The sequence below is a fragment of the Gopherus evgoodei genome, chromosome 13, assembly GCF_007399415.2.
Source record: "Gopherus evgoodei ecotype Sinaloan lineage chromosome 13, rGopEvg1_v1.p, whole genome shotgun sequence".
Classification (NCBI taxonomy): domain Eukaryota; kingdom Metazoa; phylum Chordata; order Testudines; family Testudinidae; genus Gopherus; species Gopherus evgoodei.
The window spans coordinates 20,906,970-20,927,054 of NC_044334.1; the positions used below are offsets into that span (position 1 = coordinate 20,906,970).

Sequence of the window (20,085 nt, forward strand, 5' to 3'; positions counted from 1 at the left end):
CTAAGTCAATGCCTCATTTGCTGTTTTGGCTTCACTAGCACATGGCCCCTTTATATGTGCTATTCATTTTAAATTTCTTCAGGACATCCAGAGCTTCTCCTTCCTAAATACAATTTTTTACCTTTTTTGGGTAGATGTATGGTTGTACTGATTTCTGTGCTTTATTACCCCCCACCTTTCAAATCCCTCCCAACTATTTTTTTTTTGGTTAGGCTTGTTATTACAAGTCTCCCACTAACTGACACAACTTTATAAAAAATTCTTGTAAATACTTCATAATATCCCCTTTTTAGAAGATGTGAAATCAGGCTGGGGTTTTCTTTAGAGTTAAAAAACAAACAGACCCAATAGAGGGAATGGAATTTTTGCTCAGAAGTTGGGCTAATATTACAGTCCTAATATTCAAAGTGTTATTCTTTAGGAGGTTTTTTAAAGACTATTTTTACTCTATCCATCCATTATTTATCTTTAAGTTACTATGTAATGGTCTTTACTCCATAAGGGTGGTAGTATAAAAGTTTAAGGTTCTGTTTCCCAGAGAGACCCTAATACTTACAAGGTATTGATAATGGGGCTCAAATGTCTGGATAATCTCTACTCAGAGTGAGCACAATTCAGGATACATTTATAGCATTACAAAAAGCATATCAGCAACACCCCACATGCACACCAGAATTTAATTTCAGGGGGATCTTGAAAAACAAATTTAATACAGTACAACAATTTAAAGAGAAGTGATAAATGTGGATGTCTAAACAAAATACATTCTTCTGCGATGGTTAACTTAATATATTCCAATAGTACTAGTCTGGCTCCTTCAGAAAGAGGCTTATATAGCTCAGAGACATGAAATGATATAATCCTGCTGCAGCAGCACATGCAGAGAGTCACGTAATAGCTGTCAGGGCAAGTACATGAGGTGTCATCCCTCCCTCCTTCTGTTAGTGGTTACAGGGGTCCATGTAGATTGACTATAAGCAGCTAGTCAATGTGAACAAGAGGATGGCCTTGTCTGTGTGCACAGCCAGAGAAGGGAAGGTCTTGAGTACTTTATAACTTTGTCCTGATAAATTAAGGAAGCTGTCAGATGCATCTTTCATTTAGAGATAACAAGCTTCAGATATTTTTCCATTTAGACTTACAGGCTTTAAAGAAAAAGATCTAACATCCTGCCTTTCAAAAAAAGTGAAGAGGAAGGACCACTTCCATAAAGAAACTTACACTCAGAAATAGCACAATTTGGTATCACAGACGTGCCACAGGAAGTGGGAGAGGGGCACCTTGGGTTTATAGCACAAGACTCTATTGTACTGAAAGACGACTTTTCCTATGGATGGTCAACCATCCTGTTATGTGGCTTTCAGCTTCCTCCTGTGTTGTGAATTTCAAGTTACTGAAAGAGTGAAGTTTTTAAACTGAGGCCTGTGCTGGGAATTCAAAACACTTTCAATACAATTAACCAAACAAATACATCATGGCTAGACTCTTAACATCCTGGTTCAATTTGCTGAAGCCTCTATTGTTCTGAAAAATGATGTAATCATAGGAGAAATGTGGGGAACTATCTTGTCAGTTCTTTCAGGTTCTGACAACATTAGGACTAATTGAAAAGAAAGCTGAAAATGCAGTAAAAAGCCAAATACAGTGTGTATATGAAACAATGCAATCTCCAAAAAATAAGCAAAACCTAGGCCCACCCTACAGTACAAAATTAGGCTGGTTTAGCTATGTCAGTCAGGGATGTGAAAAGTCCACACCCCTGAGCAGCATTATTAAGCTGATCCAAGTCCCCATGTAAAAAGCGCTAGGTTGACAGAAGAATTCTTCTGTTGACATAACTACTGCCTCTCAGGGAGGTGGATCACCTACCACAATGGAGAACCTCTTCCATTGGCATAGTTAGTGTCTACAATGAAGCGCTATAGCAGAGTGCATTTTAAGTATAGACAAGCCCATAGAACCTCACTACTTACTTACTAATAATTTACTTTTAAACTCAGAAGTGTTACATCAGCTGCATTTGTCAGATGAAAATCTAGAGCGAACTCTGAATATCTGGATTGTTATTACTCCTTTATCTGAGTTTCAAATGTGTAATATATATGACAGCTGTTTTAAAAGTGCCTCAGTGGAAGGTAAGATGCCTCTCTCAAAAAAACAAAACAAAACACCACATTTGCACTGTGCTGAAAAGTGACTAATTAACTATTCATGCTAGTTAGGTTAGGACTTGTAGCATGTGTTCCTGTAAGAAAGTACAGCACATGCCAGTTTCATTGCGATCTATGCAGTGAACTGTGGAGCAGTCTGGTTTGTGCCTTTGGCAGATTTTCATATGTTGTAGTTAAGAGTGTGCAGCATTAAACAGCTTTGCAGTTACCTGATATCCTTCAGTTTTCTTCTGACACCACTTCAGCAAGGCATTTCTTTTGGAACCTCCATATTCCCTTGCAAGAGCAGATAAAGGGTCTTTCCTTTCTTCCCTGAGAGTAGAGGAAAAACAGTAAAGTTTTGATATCATGCCACTTTTTGCAATAACTGTTAGGAAAGTGAGGACCCATCCCAGTGAGAAGAATGAGGCTCAAAATACTGTCTGAAGGAGGAATATACCCAGTTAAACCTGCAAAATCTTCCCTGTTAAGTGGGATCAAATCAATTGTTCCACTGGCAATCACTATGCATAATGATCAGACAAAAATACTGATTGTGACTGCATTAAGACCTTTTGGTGTTTTCACCACTGGTGTTAGTCAGTAACCACTTACTTTAGGATGAATTTATTTTAAATTACAGCCTCCTTTCTAGACCTGTATTTACAAACAAGATTTTTTCTAAGAGTTCATAATATTAAGCTGATGTGCTAGACTACACTACAATCCACCTGCACTATAAGCTATTTTAAACAACTTTAATTTGTGTTTTAAAACAAACTGATTGTATCTCTTTTGCATCTCATGGCTGATTAGGAATGTAACCTTGAAACAGCAAGAAATTTGAATATTAATAGCACTCAGTTACTGCTAACAGACTGTTTGTCTCAAGATCTGGATCTTTCAGGAGGAGGGACATGCTCATTGGTCTACTTTATATGCAGACAATATTTATTATTTACCTCACTTGTAATGGAATGGTGTCCAATTCCCAATACATGCTATTATAGATATAGGCCCATAAGTAATGCATAATTTTTGGTATATTTATGAACAAGACAACTAAGGATACTGAAAGCCTAGAAAAACTGAGTTTGCCCATTCACCCAGAGAGAGGGAGGGAGGGTTTTTTGGGATGAAAGGAAACATTCATTTTTTCCTTATGATAAAGGTCAGGAGGAAAAACGGTTCCTGGGCTGGTATGTTTTCATGATAATTTTGAATTATAATTGTCAGTTTTATTAGACTAAAAAACACATAGCTCAAAATAAAAACTGCTACATTAATAGTGTTATTACTGAAATTAACATTTCTGTAGTTGCAGTAAGTCTTCCTGTAATAAAGGGTCTCGTATGCAACTAAAAGGGCTAGGTAGAAAAATCACTGAGCAGGTCCTCAAGGAATCCATTTTGAAGCACTTGGAGGAGAGGACGGTGATCAGGAACAGTCAACATGGATTCACCAAGGGCAAGTCATGCCTGACCAACCTGACTGCCTTCTATGATGAGATAAGTGGCTCTGTGGATATGGGGAAAATGGTGGACGTGATATATCTTGACTTTAGCAAAGCTTTTGATACGGTCTTCCACAGTATTCTTGCTAGCTCGTCAGGCTCAACGGGTAGTGGTCAACGGCTTGATGTCTAGTTGGCAGCCGGTATCAAGCAGAGTGCCCCAGTGGTTTGTCCTGGGGCTGGTTTTGTTCAACATCTTCATTAATGATTTGGATTATGGGATGGACTGCACCCTCAGCAAGTTTGTGGATGACACTAAGATGGTAGGAGAGGTAGATATGCAAGACGGTAGGGACAGGGTCCCAAGTGACCTAGATAAATTGGAGGATTGAGCCAAAAGAAATCTGAGGAGGTTCAACAAGGACAAGAGCAGAGCCTGCACTTAGGATGGACGAATCTCATGTACGGCTACAGGCTGGGGGCTGACTGGCTAAGCAGCAGTTCTGCAGAAAAGAACCTGGGGATTTACAGTGGACGAGAAGCTGGATATGAGTCAGCAGTGTGCCTTTGTTGACAAGAAGGCTAACGGCATATCATGCTGTAATGTAGGAGCATTGCCAGCAGATTGAAAGAAGTGATTATTCCCTTCTATTCAGCACTGGTGAGGCCACATCTGGAGCATTGGGTCCAGTTTTGGGCCCGCCACTACAGAAAGGATGTGGAGAGTGTTCAGTGGGGGGCAACAAAAAATGACTAGGGGACTGGCACACATGATTTATGAGGAGAGGATGAGGGAACTGGGCTTATTTAGTCTGCAGAAGAGAGAAGTGAGTGGGGATTTGATAGCAGCCTTCAACAAACTGAAGGGGGTTCCAAGGAGGATGGAGCTAAGCTGTTCTTAGTGGTGGCAGATGACAGAACAAGGAGCAATGGTCTCAAGTTGGAGTGGGGGAGGTCTAGGTTTGATATTAGGAAAAACTATTTCACTAGGAGGGTGGTGAAACACTACAATGGGTTACCTAAGGAGGTGGTAGAATCTCCATCCTTAGAGGCTTTAAGACCTGGCTTGACAAAGACCTGGCTGGGATGATTTAGTTGGGGTTGGCCCTGCTTTGAGCAGGGGGTTGGACTAGATGGCCTCCTGAGGTGTCTTCCAACCCTAATCTTCTATGATTCTCTGAGGTGTTATGCATTCTAAGTAGCGTAATGAGCAGAGGTAGGGATATATCAAAAGATTTTGCAGTTAATCCTAATGTTCTCTATTTAGAAGAAAAATAACACTATGGCTAGCTAATACTCTGCATGGTAAAGGAGGATTATTTTTAAATAATTCTATGCATATTTAAATAAGATTCTCAGATCCCCACCTCAGTACTACAAAAAATTATGCCTTCTAGACACCCACCTTTCAAACACAGCTAGTTCATACTAATTACTTAATCCTTGGCTCTATGTTCTTTAGGACCAGCCATTTCAACCTCAGCAGGAAATAGTGTTCAGTGGAACTTCTGCAGACATATCGAATTTCATCTTGGTTTACACTAGAATTTTATATCAGTACAGCTACATCTGGTGTGAAAAATCTACATCCCTGAGAAAAGTAGCTATACTGACCTAAATCCCTGGTGTAGACAGCATGAGGTATATGGACAAATTCTTTCATTGACATAGTATCTACACTGAAGTGCTACAGTAGACAAGCCCCTGAAATGCATCAATTTCACAAGCATTGCTGGGGAAAAAAAAATCTTGAAATCTGAATTTCACAGAATTTCTTTGCACATTTGCACTGATACCCCAGTACAAATGACTATTCTACATGACTTGAGTATCTAATTTAATTCCAGATGCCATGTACTTTGTGCAATAGTTCAATGAACTCTGGCTTCAGATGAAACAAGATTATGTTCCAATGTCAAATTAAATATTTAAGAAAAATCAGAGTTTCTTAGAATAGTCAGTGTAATATCAAGTCCTAATGCAAAGTTGTTCAGAACCAGGCACCTCCAGTGCCAGACATTGGTATTAGAGAGACAAGATGGGTGAGATACATCTTTTATTAGACCAATTTATGTTGGAGAGAGAGAGAGAGAGAGAGAGAGAGACAGACAATCTTTCAAGCCTACACAGAGCTTTTCTTCAGGTTTGGGAAAGGTACTCAGTGTCACAGCTAAATACAAAGTGGAACAGATTGTTTAGCACAAGAATTTAACACATTTCAAGGGACCATTCAAGGTGAAGTGGCCCCTTGAAAAGTGAAGGGTGCCTTGAAATGTTAGCTACTTATGCTAAACAAGAAAAGAAATAAGTATATTTAGACATAAATGTCAATCTCACAAAGAATTGTACTAAAAAAAAATCAACTCTCTCATATACACTATTTATTTTAGAACTAAAAGAACAGAATCAGACTCAAATACTGGGTCATATTTAACTTGATAGGCAAACTAAGGAAAAGTGGTTTAGCTGAATTACTGTAAAATGGTTGTACAACTGGCTGAAAGACCATACTCAAAGTGCAGTTATCAGTGGTTCAGTGTCAAACAGGGAGGACATATCTAGCGGAGTCTCGCAGAGGTCAGTCCTGGGTCTGGTACTATTCAATATTTTCATTAATGTCCTGGATAAGAGTGGAGAGTATGCTTATAAAACTTGCATATGACACCAAGCTGGGAGGGTTGCAAGCACTTTAGAAGACAGGATTAGAATTCAAAACAACCTTGACCAATTGGAGAACTGGTCTGAAATCAACAAGATGAAATTCAGTAAAGACAAGTGCAAAGTACTTCACTAAGGAAGGAAAACTCAAATGCCCAATTACAAAATGGGGAATAATGGTTAGGTGGAAGTACTGGGAGTTACAGTGGATCACAAATTGAATATGATGCAACAATGTGATGAAGTTGCGAAAAAGGCCAATATCATTCTGGGGTATATTAACAGAAGTGTTGTGTATGAGAGACAGGAGGTAACTATCTCACTCTATTCTGCACTGATGAGGCCTCAGCCAGAGTACTGTGTCCAATTCTGGGCGCTATACTTTAGGAAAGATGTGGACATATTGATAGAGTCCAGAGGAGAACAACAAAAATGTAAAAGGTTTAGAAAATGTGACCTATGAGGTAAGGTTAAATTATTGAGCATGTTTAGTCTTGAGAAAAGCAACTGAGGTGGGACCCGCTAACAGTCTTCAAATATGTTGAGGGCTGTTATAAAGAGGACTGTGATCAATTGTTCCCCATACCCACTGCAGGTGGGATAAGAAGTAATGGGCTTAATCTGCAGCAAAGGAAATTAAAGTTAGATATTAGGAAAACCCTTCTAACTAGCAGGTAGTTAAACTCTAGAATACGTTTCCAAGGGAGACTATGGAATACCCATCATTGGAGGTTTTTAAGAACAGGTTAAACAAACACCTGTCAGGGACGGTCTAAGTTTACTTGGTCCTGTCTCAGTGCAAGCAGGGGGCTAGGCTTTACTTTGAGGTCTCTTCCAGCCCTACATTTCTATGACTCTGTGCTGCTAGACTGGGGCGTTAAGGAATTAATTTTTCTCTTATATCTCCAGATCAGCACATGCTTTAGCAACCCACATTCGTGCTTAAGTTATTCTTGTGGAGTTTGTGTTTTCACACTAGAATGAAGATTATGCAATGCCCCCATAAAATAAGAAAAGAATGGAGATAGCTCCTTATAAGATTTGTGACAACATATAAGAAACCTGAGTCAAAATTCTCTTTTCAGGTTAAACGTGCTGGGTAGCCATGAGGGAACTGAACAGCCTGTTCCCAAATTCCAGTAAGGCACATCGTTTATATCAAGTTCTTACTGTTATGAAAACAGTGTGGAAGGAAACAAATGAAAATGAATTGTAGGGAGACAAAAAGAAATGGATTGTGATTGATATAAATCTTAAAATGAATATCTTAGGCCAACTATATTCCAAATCAAAGAACTGATTTATGGTTTCAAGTTGGAGCCCAGGGGTGTGCCCACAGTTATTGTGTATCTTTGCAAAGGTTTATTTTCTTAAAATCCCTATTTTACATACTATAATAAAATTTTGCAAGCTACACACAATATATTAAAAACCCAAGTTCTCTTCTGAAGAGGATTCCCATAGGGCAATTATTTTTCATTGTACAGTAACTCCTCACTTAAAGTCATCCTGCTTAACATTGTTACATTGCTGATCAATTAGGGAACATACTCATTTAAAGTTGTGCAATACTCCACTCTTGCGTTGTTTGGCTGCCTGCTTTCTCCACAGCTGGCAGCCTCCTTATGTCCCCGCAGTGCCTCCCACCCGCCAGCAGACCCCGCGGATCAGCGCCTTTCCCCTCCTCCCCCCAGCTCCTTACCATGGCAATCAGCTAGCTTGTGGTGTTTTGGAGGGGGGAGCAGGGAGGAGCGAGGACTCAGCGCGCTTCCCTCCGTAACTGGGCAATCAGCTGGCTTGTGGCATTTAGAAGGGAGGAAAGGGGCGGGGGGGAGAGGAGCCCGGACGCAGCATGCGAAGTAAAGGGGGAAGAGGTGGGTCAAGGGTAGGGGCTTGAGGGAAGGAGTGGAGTGGGCAGGCTGAGGGTTGAGCCCCCCGCCCCTGGTGCTTGCAGAGTAGGGGAAGCTGCCCTGGAACCTAACCCCCTCATTTACATTAATTCTTATTGGGAAATTGGATTTGCTTAATATTGTTTCACTTAAAAGTGGCATTTTTCAGTAACATAACTAAAACGTTAAGTGAGCAGTTACTGTACTGTCCCTCCACTGCTCTAATAGCAGCAGGTTTTCTTCCTACAGGGCCTACCACTCTACTTCATACTTACACAGAGCAGTTGTGCTATTGTGATGGCCATTCTCCATCTATACCTCATTCATAATTGCATTCTTTCATTGCAACCTTTGGTCTGCAAACAGTGCAGGTATAAATCTTCAGACTTTAAGATTCGTGTAGAAACATTAGTGAAATTTTTACCCTTACTCAGAGGTGAAAGTAAGCTGGTACAGGCTGGTACGGAGGACCGGTAAGAAAAGGAGACTGACTGAGGGAGGGAGAGAGAAGCCTGCTCCCTGCATAAAAATAGTTTAAACTCAGCTGTTCCCTGATGGTTCAGCCCCCAGGGCTAGGTTTCTGGCATCCTTGTTAATTTCACTCACAGTAGCTGGGAGGAGGGGGTCGAGGGGAGAGTGTGTTTGACCATGACAGGGGCAGTCCTTTTCTGCCCCCGGGATGAGGGGATCTCTCCAATACTAATATACACAACAAATACAAGCATTTGGCTGCACAGCTTAAGTCCAGAGCTAATAAAAGCAGGTGGAAGTGGAAAACTCCCTGTCACATTGGTTTCTCGGCTCCTCCCTCCCCCTCCTCCAGTCAGACTGCAGACAAGGCTCTGCATTCTCCTTCTCCCCACTCCCACTCCCAGCAGGGGTTCTCCTCTAGGCTCTAGCTTTCAGTAGGGACACTGGCTGAGATGCCTGCTGTTGCTGCCTGCAAAAGAACAATTTAAACTCAGCTGTTCCCTGTGCAGTTCAGTGCCCACAGTTAGGAGCCGTTTCTGGCATCCTTGTTAATTTTGCTATCAGTTGTTGTTGGGTGTGTGTGACCATGGCAGGGGCAGTTCTTTTCTGCCCCCGGGATGAGAGGATCTCCTAAATACAATCAAAATCAGGAATCATTTCCAAGTTCAAATCTATCCCATTCCCTCTCCAGCAGAGGATCATGGTTGTGATGTCCAAACTATTTGCAGATCCTCTTTGAAATGTTACTGTTTTAAAAAAAACAACAACACAAAAAACACAGAGAACGTGGTGGAAAGATGTGTCATGATGATCAGGGTTTATTTTGGGCAAAGCAATTTTGCTAAAGCAACTAAAGATTCACAGGGAAAGCAAATAGCCTCCATAGACAAAACCACAAAGGGATTGGAGGGGAAAACTGAATAGTCAGGGAAATTATTGTGCCTCCTTTGAAAGAAATAGTAGTTTTCATTCCAATCCACCCTCTTTATATATTGATTTAAATACCTGAAATGTCCTTAGGACATAGGGTACAATCTCAGATCTTTTTTTGTTTTGTCCTGCCTGCAGAGAGCAGAGGCTGAAATTGACAAAACTTTCTCTAAATATCTTGTATATTTCATGAAGGCTATTCCAGTTGTCCCTCATTCACCCCTGACTTCCCCTCCCTTCCCCCCCCACCTCCGGCTCCCTCCCTGGCTGGTTGGCTGTGGTTTTTGTCTTCGTTATTTACTTCTTGGCAGAAGCAGCCCAGTGGCACGTGCTGGCTCTCTGCAGGCAGCAGCCCACAGGGGCCGGTTGCTGGGGTCGCTGCTGTCGGTGGCAGGCTGCAGCTGCATTGTTTATGACACATTCATACACATACACATGCATACAGTCAGAGGTGAAAGTAAGCCGGTCCAGTCTGGTACAGCATACTGGCAAGAACCAGTATGCCATGTTGGACCGCATTGACTTCCACGGTGGGGACTGAAAGGGCTCTGGGCTGCCCGTGGCTCCAGCGGCTGGGCTGGGGCGAGAATTTAAAGGGCTCAAAGCTCCCTGCGGCTGCAGGCAGCCCAGAGCCCTTTGAATTCCAGCCACAGCTCTGGTGGGCTGGGCTGGGGCAGGGATTTAAAGGGCTCAAAGCTCCCCGCGGCTGCAGGTAGCCCAGAGCCCTCTGAATCCCGGCCATGGCTCTGGCGGCTGGGCGGGGGCCAGGATTTAAAGGGTTCTGGGCCTTCCTCAGTGGCAGGAGCTCTGGGCCCTTTAAATCCCTGCCCCAGCCCCGCAAAGCTCGGGGTTCCCCCTGGCGGCCAAAACCCCGGGCCCTTTAATTTGTCCCTGAGCCCCGGGGGGCTCCCAGCCACCTCTGCAGCTAGGAGCCCCTGGTTGATTTAAAGGCCCTGGGTCTCCCAGCCACAGCTGGTTCCCCAGGGCCTTTAAATCTTGAGAGGCCACGCCTCTTCCGGATGACGCCCCGCCCTGCCCTCAGGACTCTGGCAGTACCGGTGGCTCTTGTAAATTACTTTCACCCCTGCCCTTACTCAAAATCGAAATGTAGGATTGCCAATAAACTGTCTGTTTCTTTAGTGTTATTTGTAAATTATCTGTAAATTAAATGGACAAACTGTACATAGCCATAGAACTTCACACAATGAATGACTGGTATGCTGAAGTACGCCTCAACTAATCTCAGTGAAATCATTGCTCTGGATAATGTCCAGAGCTGCAAACAATTTCTCAGTGTTATAATGTATTTATTTATTTATTTATTTGTCGATGAGAAGTTTTATTGTCAGGTGATCTTGGGAAAGTCATTTAACCTCTGTGGACAAGTTTCCCAACCTGTGAAATGTACTTAGCTCATGTGTGTTATAAGGCTCGATATTTATAAAATGTTTTGAGTCCTTATATAGAAGACACTATAAAAGTGAAGAATATTTTCCCCATGATATCCCACCATACAAACAAAGACTGCTGTTCTTTTTAGCATATTCAAATATCAGCATCAGTAGGATGAATTATACCTTTGCCACACGCTCTATATGGAGCCAAATCTTAAATTAACGCAAAACTGAGGCTGGTTCAGAATGTTACAGGTCCCTTGTTAAATGCAGTTTCTCACTACAAACACATGACTTCAAAGCTCAGTGATCTTCCCTGGCTGTCTGTTGGTTTCCTGGTGGAGTTTTTAAGGTGTGGATATTGACCTATTAAGCCGTAAGTAGCCTGGGACTTGTCTTCCCAAGACACTATGCCTTATGGTGCTACAAACAGTCTATGCGAAGTTCCAGAGGTTACTGAAGAGCATTATTGCAAAAACAACAGTCAAACGTTGGTGTTTAATGCTAGGACTAAATTCTATGCTTGCATAATATGGTGTTTCAGAGCTCTGAAATTAATACTGGTTTAAAAACACTGTGTAATAATGGGTTGTACCTTATGCGATTTCGTGCTGTAGGGGTGACAGACGCTGTAGGAGAGGAGGAGAGAGAGAGTTGTGGTGAGGTGGTTCCCATTGCCATGAGAGAGGCTGAAGATGCTCCATCAGGTGCACTAATGTCCCGTTTGATTTCTTCACTACTTCGTCTAGACACTGAATGGGGGAAATTCAAAAGCTCTAGAACCAAATATATAACCTCAAATAAAGGAAGAAAAACACAAGCCTGTATCAGGTAATTCTTCATATATTTCACCTGTAGTGAAGAGTTCTAGGAAAGGGGCAAATTGATAAAATTACCAAAGTTTTGTAGGATTAAATTTTACCTGAAGCAAGGGCAATTTGCTGAGTGGATGTCTTTATGCCATCTCTCTAACAGTCTTGGAATGTCTTGAGTAAGGGAGACATTACATAAAACCAAACTATTATATTTTCTTACGGTCTGTGCAAAAGTAGTTATGATGTTAGAATTTTGGTTTTTTTATAATTTGTTCAAATATTAAAAGTTCACTAAAATAAAACAGGCACCTGAGTGAAAGTTGTCAGATGATGTGAAGAAGGAATCCTATGAGCTTGATGGCTGACCTTATCAGTAGTCAGAGGAAGATTCTTATTAACAATGAAAAGTACCCATGTAGCACCCTGGAACAGTATGGACTGTCATTAAGTTTGCCTGATGAAGATTTTAATTACGAAGTGTCCAAGATAATATGTGACTTTACACAGAAAAAAGCTATAATGATTTACCACAGGGCAAACAGTTTGTGTAACACCTGCTGGTACCAACACCACAACCTGAACGTATGTCAAAACTCAGAATGGCTGTGTAGTAGCATATTCTTCCTCTATATAGAGCCCTTTCTAGTTAAATAAATGTAGGCAAGCTGAGTTTTGCTTCCTAAACCTGCAAATAAGCTACTGATTGCATCTGTGCAAGACAGAAAAATACAAAATGCTCCAAATACTTCCAGAGAGATTTAATTTCTACACGTATCAGGGACTATGTTAATTTATAAATACCTTACACAGTAAATTAGGAAGACATTAAAATAAAAATTACAAAATATCACTCTTTTGGATGGTTAAAAGACATCTGAAAATCCTCATTTAAATACATTTTCTTACCTATGTCACACGAGTGAAAGCTTTAAAAATACTATTTACTTTTCACCATTTATACTATTTACTTGCTTTTCAACATCTCTCTCTCAACTTGGATGGTAAAAAGAACATATTCAGACCCACTTTTTGTTTGTATTCTGAACCACTTCCAGGTTCTCAGTGCTGCAACCTATGTGCTGCACATATTGCATGGGAAGGTTTGTTTAAAAATATCCATTGGATTTAGAAATAGGTTCATGGTTTTATATTGTACTTAGGTTTGTTTTTATTAAATCTATGGTTTGAGGTTTTTTTATTTTATTTTTTTTACTTGAAATTAGCATGGACTCGGCTTTCTATATAAATTAAATGATACTGATATTGGTGGCTCATGTAAATATATTCAGTTTTGGAAGCATATTTTAAAAATGATTAATTACAAGTGTACTGCCATTGTTTTATCACTTAACAGTTTTTACCTTTTAGATAAAGGTTTTTTAACATACATTTCTGTGTAACTTGCAAGTCAAAATTCTGTGCAACATTGAGAAGAAAGGTTATAGAGCAATATCCATTTCCTGGATGGCTGAAGATGAGTCACGCATGAATCTTGGTTCTAGTGTATACACACAACTATTAAAATATGCCATAGGAGGAAATTGTTCCACAGAGTTAAGCTCCTCAGTTCTGTTTGATCTAATAGGTCGGAATGTTTTATCATGGGCTTTTATGTTATTTTCAAGTACAAAGGCAAGATTACATTTTCACATTTAAAAGTAAACAACTCCAAACAGGCAAGTGCTGCTTCCATACATCAATTGATAAGTGGTTGTAGAATTTATCAGTTGGAAGACAGAAATTCTCTTTAAAAATAGTAGACTGGGCATGTAACCACAGGACTGAAAACAGAGGGTTCCTGTTTTCATCAGGCAACTAAATACATGTTATTACCTGAAATAGATTTGGCACTTTCCATGGCAGGTACTCTTGGCAATGAGGCTGGTCTGCTGGTAGAGGAAGTTCTCAACAAATGTTCTGCTCAGGAGAAAAAAAACAGATGCAACACTAATGCAGATTTCAGTTGTAGGGATGTGATCAGTGCGAAGACCGTGATAATCATTTATGAATTATAGAATCGGTTCATCTAGCTTACCATGACAGATAACCGAGTATATATGTCTGCTTAGAAGGAGGCCAGAAGTTTGTCTGTTACCATAAAGTTCACCATGGAGCCATCCTAACCATCCCCCCGCAAACACTCCTTAGTAGACTGCTGCCATGATTTGCTATAATGAAACTCGTAAACACAAGGCTGGGCAAGAAACTCCATCTTTGCACATGTCAAAACTACTCCATAAGCCAGGCAGTCGGAGGTGCTACTAAAGTAGATTACTGTCATCCTCTATGGACAGGGCCCTACCAAATTCCCAGGCATGAAAAACACGTCCTGGACCATGAAATCTGGTCTTTTGTGTGTTTTTACCCTGCACTACACAGATTTCATGGGGGAGACCAGCATTTCTCAAACTGGGCGTCCTGACCCAAAACGGGGTTGTGTGGGGGGAAGGGAGGGTTTGCAAAGGTGTTTTTTTTTTTTGCGAGGGAGGGTCACAATATTGCCACCCTTACTTTCTCAGCTGCCTTCAGAGAGTAGTCACTGTTGGCCAGGCGCCCAGCTCTGAAAGCAGCACCCACCAACAGCCGTGCAAAAGTAAGGGTAGCAGTATTACAACCCCTTTACAGTAAACTGGTGACCTACCCCAACTCCTTTTTGGGTCAGGACCCCTACAATTACAACACTGAAATTTCAGATGTAAATATCTGAAATAATGAAATTAGCCATTTTTAAAATCTTATTACCACAAAATTGACTAAAATGGACTGTGAATTTGGTAGGGCCCTATTTATGGAGTTCAAATCCATCGTTGTTGTAACAATCTTTTATCATTCCATGCATAATAGTAGGAAACTGCTTTAAATGCTAAAATGATGAGAGATTACTTCTGCACACTGGAAGTCAACGAAAAATTAATGTCTTAAAAAGATAAATCTAGCAATAAAATGGATTTTGTATAAACAAGACCCATTTTGATCTAACTTTTAGTTTAAAAATAATTTTAAATCAAATTCTTTAAAATAATGAGTACACAAAAGACACCTGCTTAAAGAGTTATATAGCAATATATAGTTAATAAGTACACAAAATCCAAAGAAGCAGTAATTTTTTTGAAGAAAAATGAATAGAAATGCTAAAAAAATATAAATCAACCTAATTCATTAACAGAAATTGGTAAATGAGCAACACAGACAGATGTAAAAAATACAAATATATACATTTAAAAAGTAAACAGATTTCTTACCTACCATGCCTAGTGTTCAGAATTTTGCCTCTCTCTGGTACAAGTTGATTATATTAAACACATAAAACAATGTAAAGAATGCAGCTGCCTTTATGAGCACTTAATATATTAAGGTTATTAACTCTTGCAGGAGAAATAAAGAACTCTGAACACAGGTCCTGGCAGGCAACAAGCCTTTCAGATTACTTTGAGAATGTATATATTTCTAATGCTTATGTCTACCCATGTACTCTGTTACAACAATTTAAGATGCTAAATCATTTACTTGGTAAGGCATTTAAATTTTACTTAAAAAAACTGAAGTATTCTAAAATTAAAACCCCCACTTTACTAAGCAAATAACCCCAATATGCATTCAACAAAAGTACAGAAAGAAGTCTGGCATATATAGACATCATTAAAGAGGAAATATACCGCTTGGAGTCATATGGGGATTATCTTGAGAAAACATCTACAAAAAGCTCCCAAACAGGCATAAATCAGACAGCTACACCCAGCATACGAAAACAATTCATTCTTACAGGAAGGGCACATTGTGAACAGAGTTTGACAGACAAAACAAAGTTACCAGAACAGGGAACTATTAGGAAATAGAGATATCAACACTTGTTAACTTAATTCAGTTTTCTGTCTTGCTGTCAAAGTACCATTTCTTGAATACTGATAACATAGCAAAGAAAATTTAATTCATTTGCATGTGCTAGCGTACCCTGTATTTTTAATCTTGAAACCATGGACAATAATACAATAAGTACATACAAATGTCCTCTTTTTAAGACTTTGGATAGTCCTCTGGGACAAAGCAGCATGACTTCATGTCATGAGTGCTTGCTATGTTGGCCTGGCTTTGCATTTGACTTCAATACATTTTGGAACTTTTAAAGGCATGCATATCCTGATAGCAGGACATGGAATGGCTCTGTCAAAAATCCAGATGAGCATCAACTCTACAGAATTCATACATGGGCGAGACAACCTGTTAAAATATTTCTTTAGCAATTTACCAAAGACACATGGGAACATTGGAGCTCTGTGTTCCACTAACAGAGATAAAAAATTCAGGAGACTGGCTGGGAGCATCCAGTTTTCTGAGAAATATGGTCACCTTTCAGCTCCCAGCTGCCGTGGGTGGAGGGAGGCCTCCATGCAGCTTCTAGATGCCACAGGCAGAGGGGGAACCCGACAGCTCCCTGCCACTGAAAACTATGGAGCCGCAGTGGCAAAAGTCATAGACAGGTCACAGCTTCCGTGAATTTTTGTTTATTGCCCATGACATGTCTGTAACTTTTACTAAAAATAACCATGACAAAATCTTAGCCTTAACTATAACTCATGAGACAATTAATGAAGGAAGATACACACCTGGAAACTTAATTTAAATATGAATCATACAGTGTGTCAAATACTTGATGGGAGGAAGCCAGTGTTTATGGTGAAGAATGCACTGCTGGGAATGGCTGAGGTAACCAGTCCTACTGTACTAGCCTGTGTTTGGTACTAGCCTACAAAAATGAATTGTAAGTAACTGACAACGCTGTTGATAGTGAAATACTGGAATTCTGATATATTACAAGCTAAAGTTGTTAGACTGAAAATTAAAGGAATGATCACAATTTAATAGCAGGCGCAAGCTGCATAAGTGAAGAGTTTCTAAAAGCTGTTTGCTGCACATTCAGGAGACAGAAACAAGGTGGCTCACAAAAAAGGGCATCTACTGTCATGAGTGAGATCCGGAAGAGTTACATGTAAAACTGGCCAATGTCAGTAAATGTTCATTCTACACAAATCAATTTGCTGTTAATTACATGTTGCACTTGTAGAAAAAGCTAACAATTCTTTTAATGTAAAATTAACAATAAAAAGTCGTAATGAAATATGACTATTAGGATTTTGTTTATGAATCTGTTCTGAATAATTAATATAATTTCCAGTAAACCATATTTAATTAAAACCACTCAAAGAAAACAAGTAGCTATTGAAATCCATGCAAACAAAAACTGAATCCTTTCAAGGGTCTTTATAAGGGAAAGTAAAGAAAAATATACAGATGCTCAGGATACCCTCAACCTTTTGAACTGGGATTATCTATGGAATATGTTTAATAAACTTTGGCAGCAATTTTTTAAAGACAGATTAACTGTGCAAACAGCTACTACATTCAGAAAAGTACCAGGAATTATTTGCTTCAGGATAGCAATTCTTGAACTCCAGTGGAAAAATGTACATTTCATGAGAATTAGTCTCTCTCCTCATCATACATGCATCTTTTTGATAACAAATATATATACTGAAATGCACCAAGGTTCTGTGTTTCAACCTCTCTGAAATTCCGAGCTTTTGTGGGTCCAAGTCACGCTCAGTATTTACATTTTTTCTCAATTAAAAAAAAAAAAAAAAAGGTGAAAGCACCACTACCCACTTTACTCTTTATATTAAAGATACCAATTACAAGCCAATAGTAGCATAAGTTTTACAAGTAGTAAAGCTAATGAAGTAGAACACATACCTTGAACAGGGATTTCTGCATAGCTTGGTCTTTTGTCTGACAAAGGTGTAAGGGGTTTGGAGGCTGATAGTGGTCCACTTATAGAATGCCTCTAAAATAGCAAGATATCATATAATAACATTTAATTTGAAGATAAAGAGGAACCATCAAAATGGACTGTAAAACAAGCAGCCTCTCATTTGAGTTTGATGAGTTAATTACTGTATAAAATCATCTTAACAAAAAGAATCACTACACTTACAGTAGTGTCAGAATGTGGCATAAATATGTTCAGGTTGGTATAATGCAACATGCAAAGAGAATTCATGCTCATTTTTGCTTCTGTGAGATATATAAAGAAGGCCTGAATGTTACTTTTTACCTGAGACCTGGTCTACACATAGACATTGCACCAGTTTAACTAAAGTCGCAATATTAAACCCATGCAGCTGTGTGTATAAAATATGGAAAGAGTCCACACACAAAGCTGCACCGCTATTTTTCCTGTGGAGACACCACTTTTAGTTGTGGCCCAGCCATGAGCCTCCTCTTATACCCAATAAGGGTTAGCCCTTAAGCGGCTGGCTGCTTCCACACAAGTTCTTTCTTAGGATTGACACTTGGAGAGGCTTAATTATAATAAAAACAATTTTTTATTATTTATTCTTCCAATAATATTCAAATAATAACTAGTATTACAATACTTAAAAATCCCCTAGCAGCAATTCAATCGATTGTATCCATCTTTAGAATATTTATTGTCACAGCTGATCAGGCCGTACATTATAATAATAACCTTACCTTTTTAGAATAAGCGCTTATATATTTTCCATTATCGCAACAGGCTTTTACTCTTTGAATGGCTTAAACACAGCAAAGCTGAGTCCACTGTTGCCCCTGTTTTGCCTGTATCCCCAATCGTCTGACACCTCTGGTGGAACCGGATACTCTCTAGGGTGGTCCGGGATCAATGCGAGATCTCCCTTGGTGGGGATGTGTCTCGAGACCCTTTCCAATCCCGCTCACTTGGGCTCTTGACCGCCACTCAAGGCAGATCTCCCATGGTGGGGATGTGTCTGTCTGAGCTTAGGCCTTGTCTCCAAGGATTTCGAGATTCTCATGGCTACCAGTTGACTGCGATTTCCTTACGGTCCGTGGACCGGGCAGAGACCACTATTGCTACGTCCTTCACCGAGGATCAGGTACCCCAATGTGGCTCGCCCCGAATGTGTGTCCCCGAGCGTCTTTTATGCGATTTAGAAATACAGGCAAACACGTCAACAGCGCTTCTTATGCAAATTACATTTTGTCTTGCGGTTTGCGGTTAAGCGCATCCTGTTCAGTTATAGCGTATTTCATCCGCTGTTCTAAGAATCAGCGGAGGTCCCTTGAACAGCTGTTCTGCATAGCAATCTATAAGGCCATAGGTCAGAGCAGGCCCAGCATTCACAAAAGCTGCACTGGTTTAATATTGCAACGTTATTTAAACCGGTGCAGCTTCTATGCGTAGACAAGCCCTAAGTCTTATTTACCAAATGATAGTAGGTTTGACATTCCAGGTACCAAGGAATTGAAACCTGAATCAAAGAGTGATTTTTATTCAGAATGACTGTTAGGTTTTGTTATCACCTATTTCATCTGAAGCAGTCTACAAACAGCTGAAAGTAAATATCTTTGTTAAACATTTCATCATACCTTTATGATATCAGTCTAATTATTTTCCATATCAAGGTCCTCTGCACTGCAGTTCTACTCTGAAAGACAGCTATATAAAATTAGCACAATTTTAACAGATTCTTTTGACCTGTGTGAATTCAATGTCCTGTCTTTTCAGTGATACAAGTAAATTCTCACTGCTCTTTACAGATCCTACTCAATGAAAATTGAGCTGGATTTTTTTTTCTTGTTCAATCTAATTTACTAAATTCCAACCAGTTACACCTGTGGAAACTCACTGAAAAAAGAGTGGAACTCAAAAATGCCATTTCTACACTCACTTTCAGAGTAGAGCTGCATTTTAATGTTGATTTTTTTGATATGCTGACTATGTATACTGTCTTCGGGAGACCTCACATTCCATTTGAGCACAGCCTCCTGGATACCATCATCGAGGAACTACAACAACTACTTTCCTAATAATTTTCTTTGTAAACATTTACATATATTTTTAGCTATAATGAATCTTTACTCTCTGAAAAGAAGGAGAGCCAGCATTGTGTGATCCGATAGCGTTCCACCCATCACATGCAAATCATGTGTGGACTACTATTTTGGAACCAATAGGTTATAGTGTGGAAATACATATTTGTTCTGAAATCTGGATTTTACATGCAGCATGTTATCATTCCACCACTACAGGTCTGGATCTGCCTTGTTTACAGAAGTGTCAATCTGGAGTATTTTCCAATGAAGTCAAACACACCAACTGTCACTATTCTTTCAGTAGTTGAACAGTTTGATAATCATTCTCTACATTCACTGAGAACAGCTGTTAGTCTTTCCTGATTCCCTCTGTAAATTATTCGCATTATTTTCTGGAAAATTATATTTGGTTTTAAAATATCTAATGCAAGTTATAGCATACCTTCATTAATTACT

At 39.7% G+C, this 20,085-nt stretch overlaps 1 protein-coding gene across 4 annotated transcripts in view; it reads right to left on the reverse strand.

Moving 5' to 3' along the window:
- The window catches only part of SPECC1L (sperm antigen with calponin homology and coiled-coil domains 1 like), a 107,146-nt gene that overhangs the window by 31,524 nt on the left and 55,537 nt on the right, over positions 1-20,085 (reverse strand). For 2 of the 4 annotated variants that reach the window (XR_004003036.1, XM_030583522.1), the window contains exons 10-13: positions 17,509-17,599; positions 13,594-13,677; positions 11,541-11,697; positions 2,381-2,483 (exon numbers count right to left, since the gene is read on the reverse strand). Coding sequence is in view for 3 of the 4 variants with exons in the window: in XM_030583522.1 (XP_030439382.1) it covers positions 2,381-2,483; positions 11,541-11,697; positions 13,594-13,677; positions 17,509-17,599 (435 nt within the window). In the remaining variant the exon portion in view is untranslated. The remainder of the gene's footprint in view (positions 1-2,380; positions 2,484-11,540; positions 11,698-13,593; positions 13,678-17,508; positions 17,600-20,085) is intronic. The other 2 variants (XM_030583523.1, XM_030583524.1) reach the window with 2 other exon arrangements.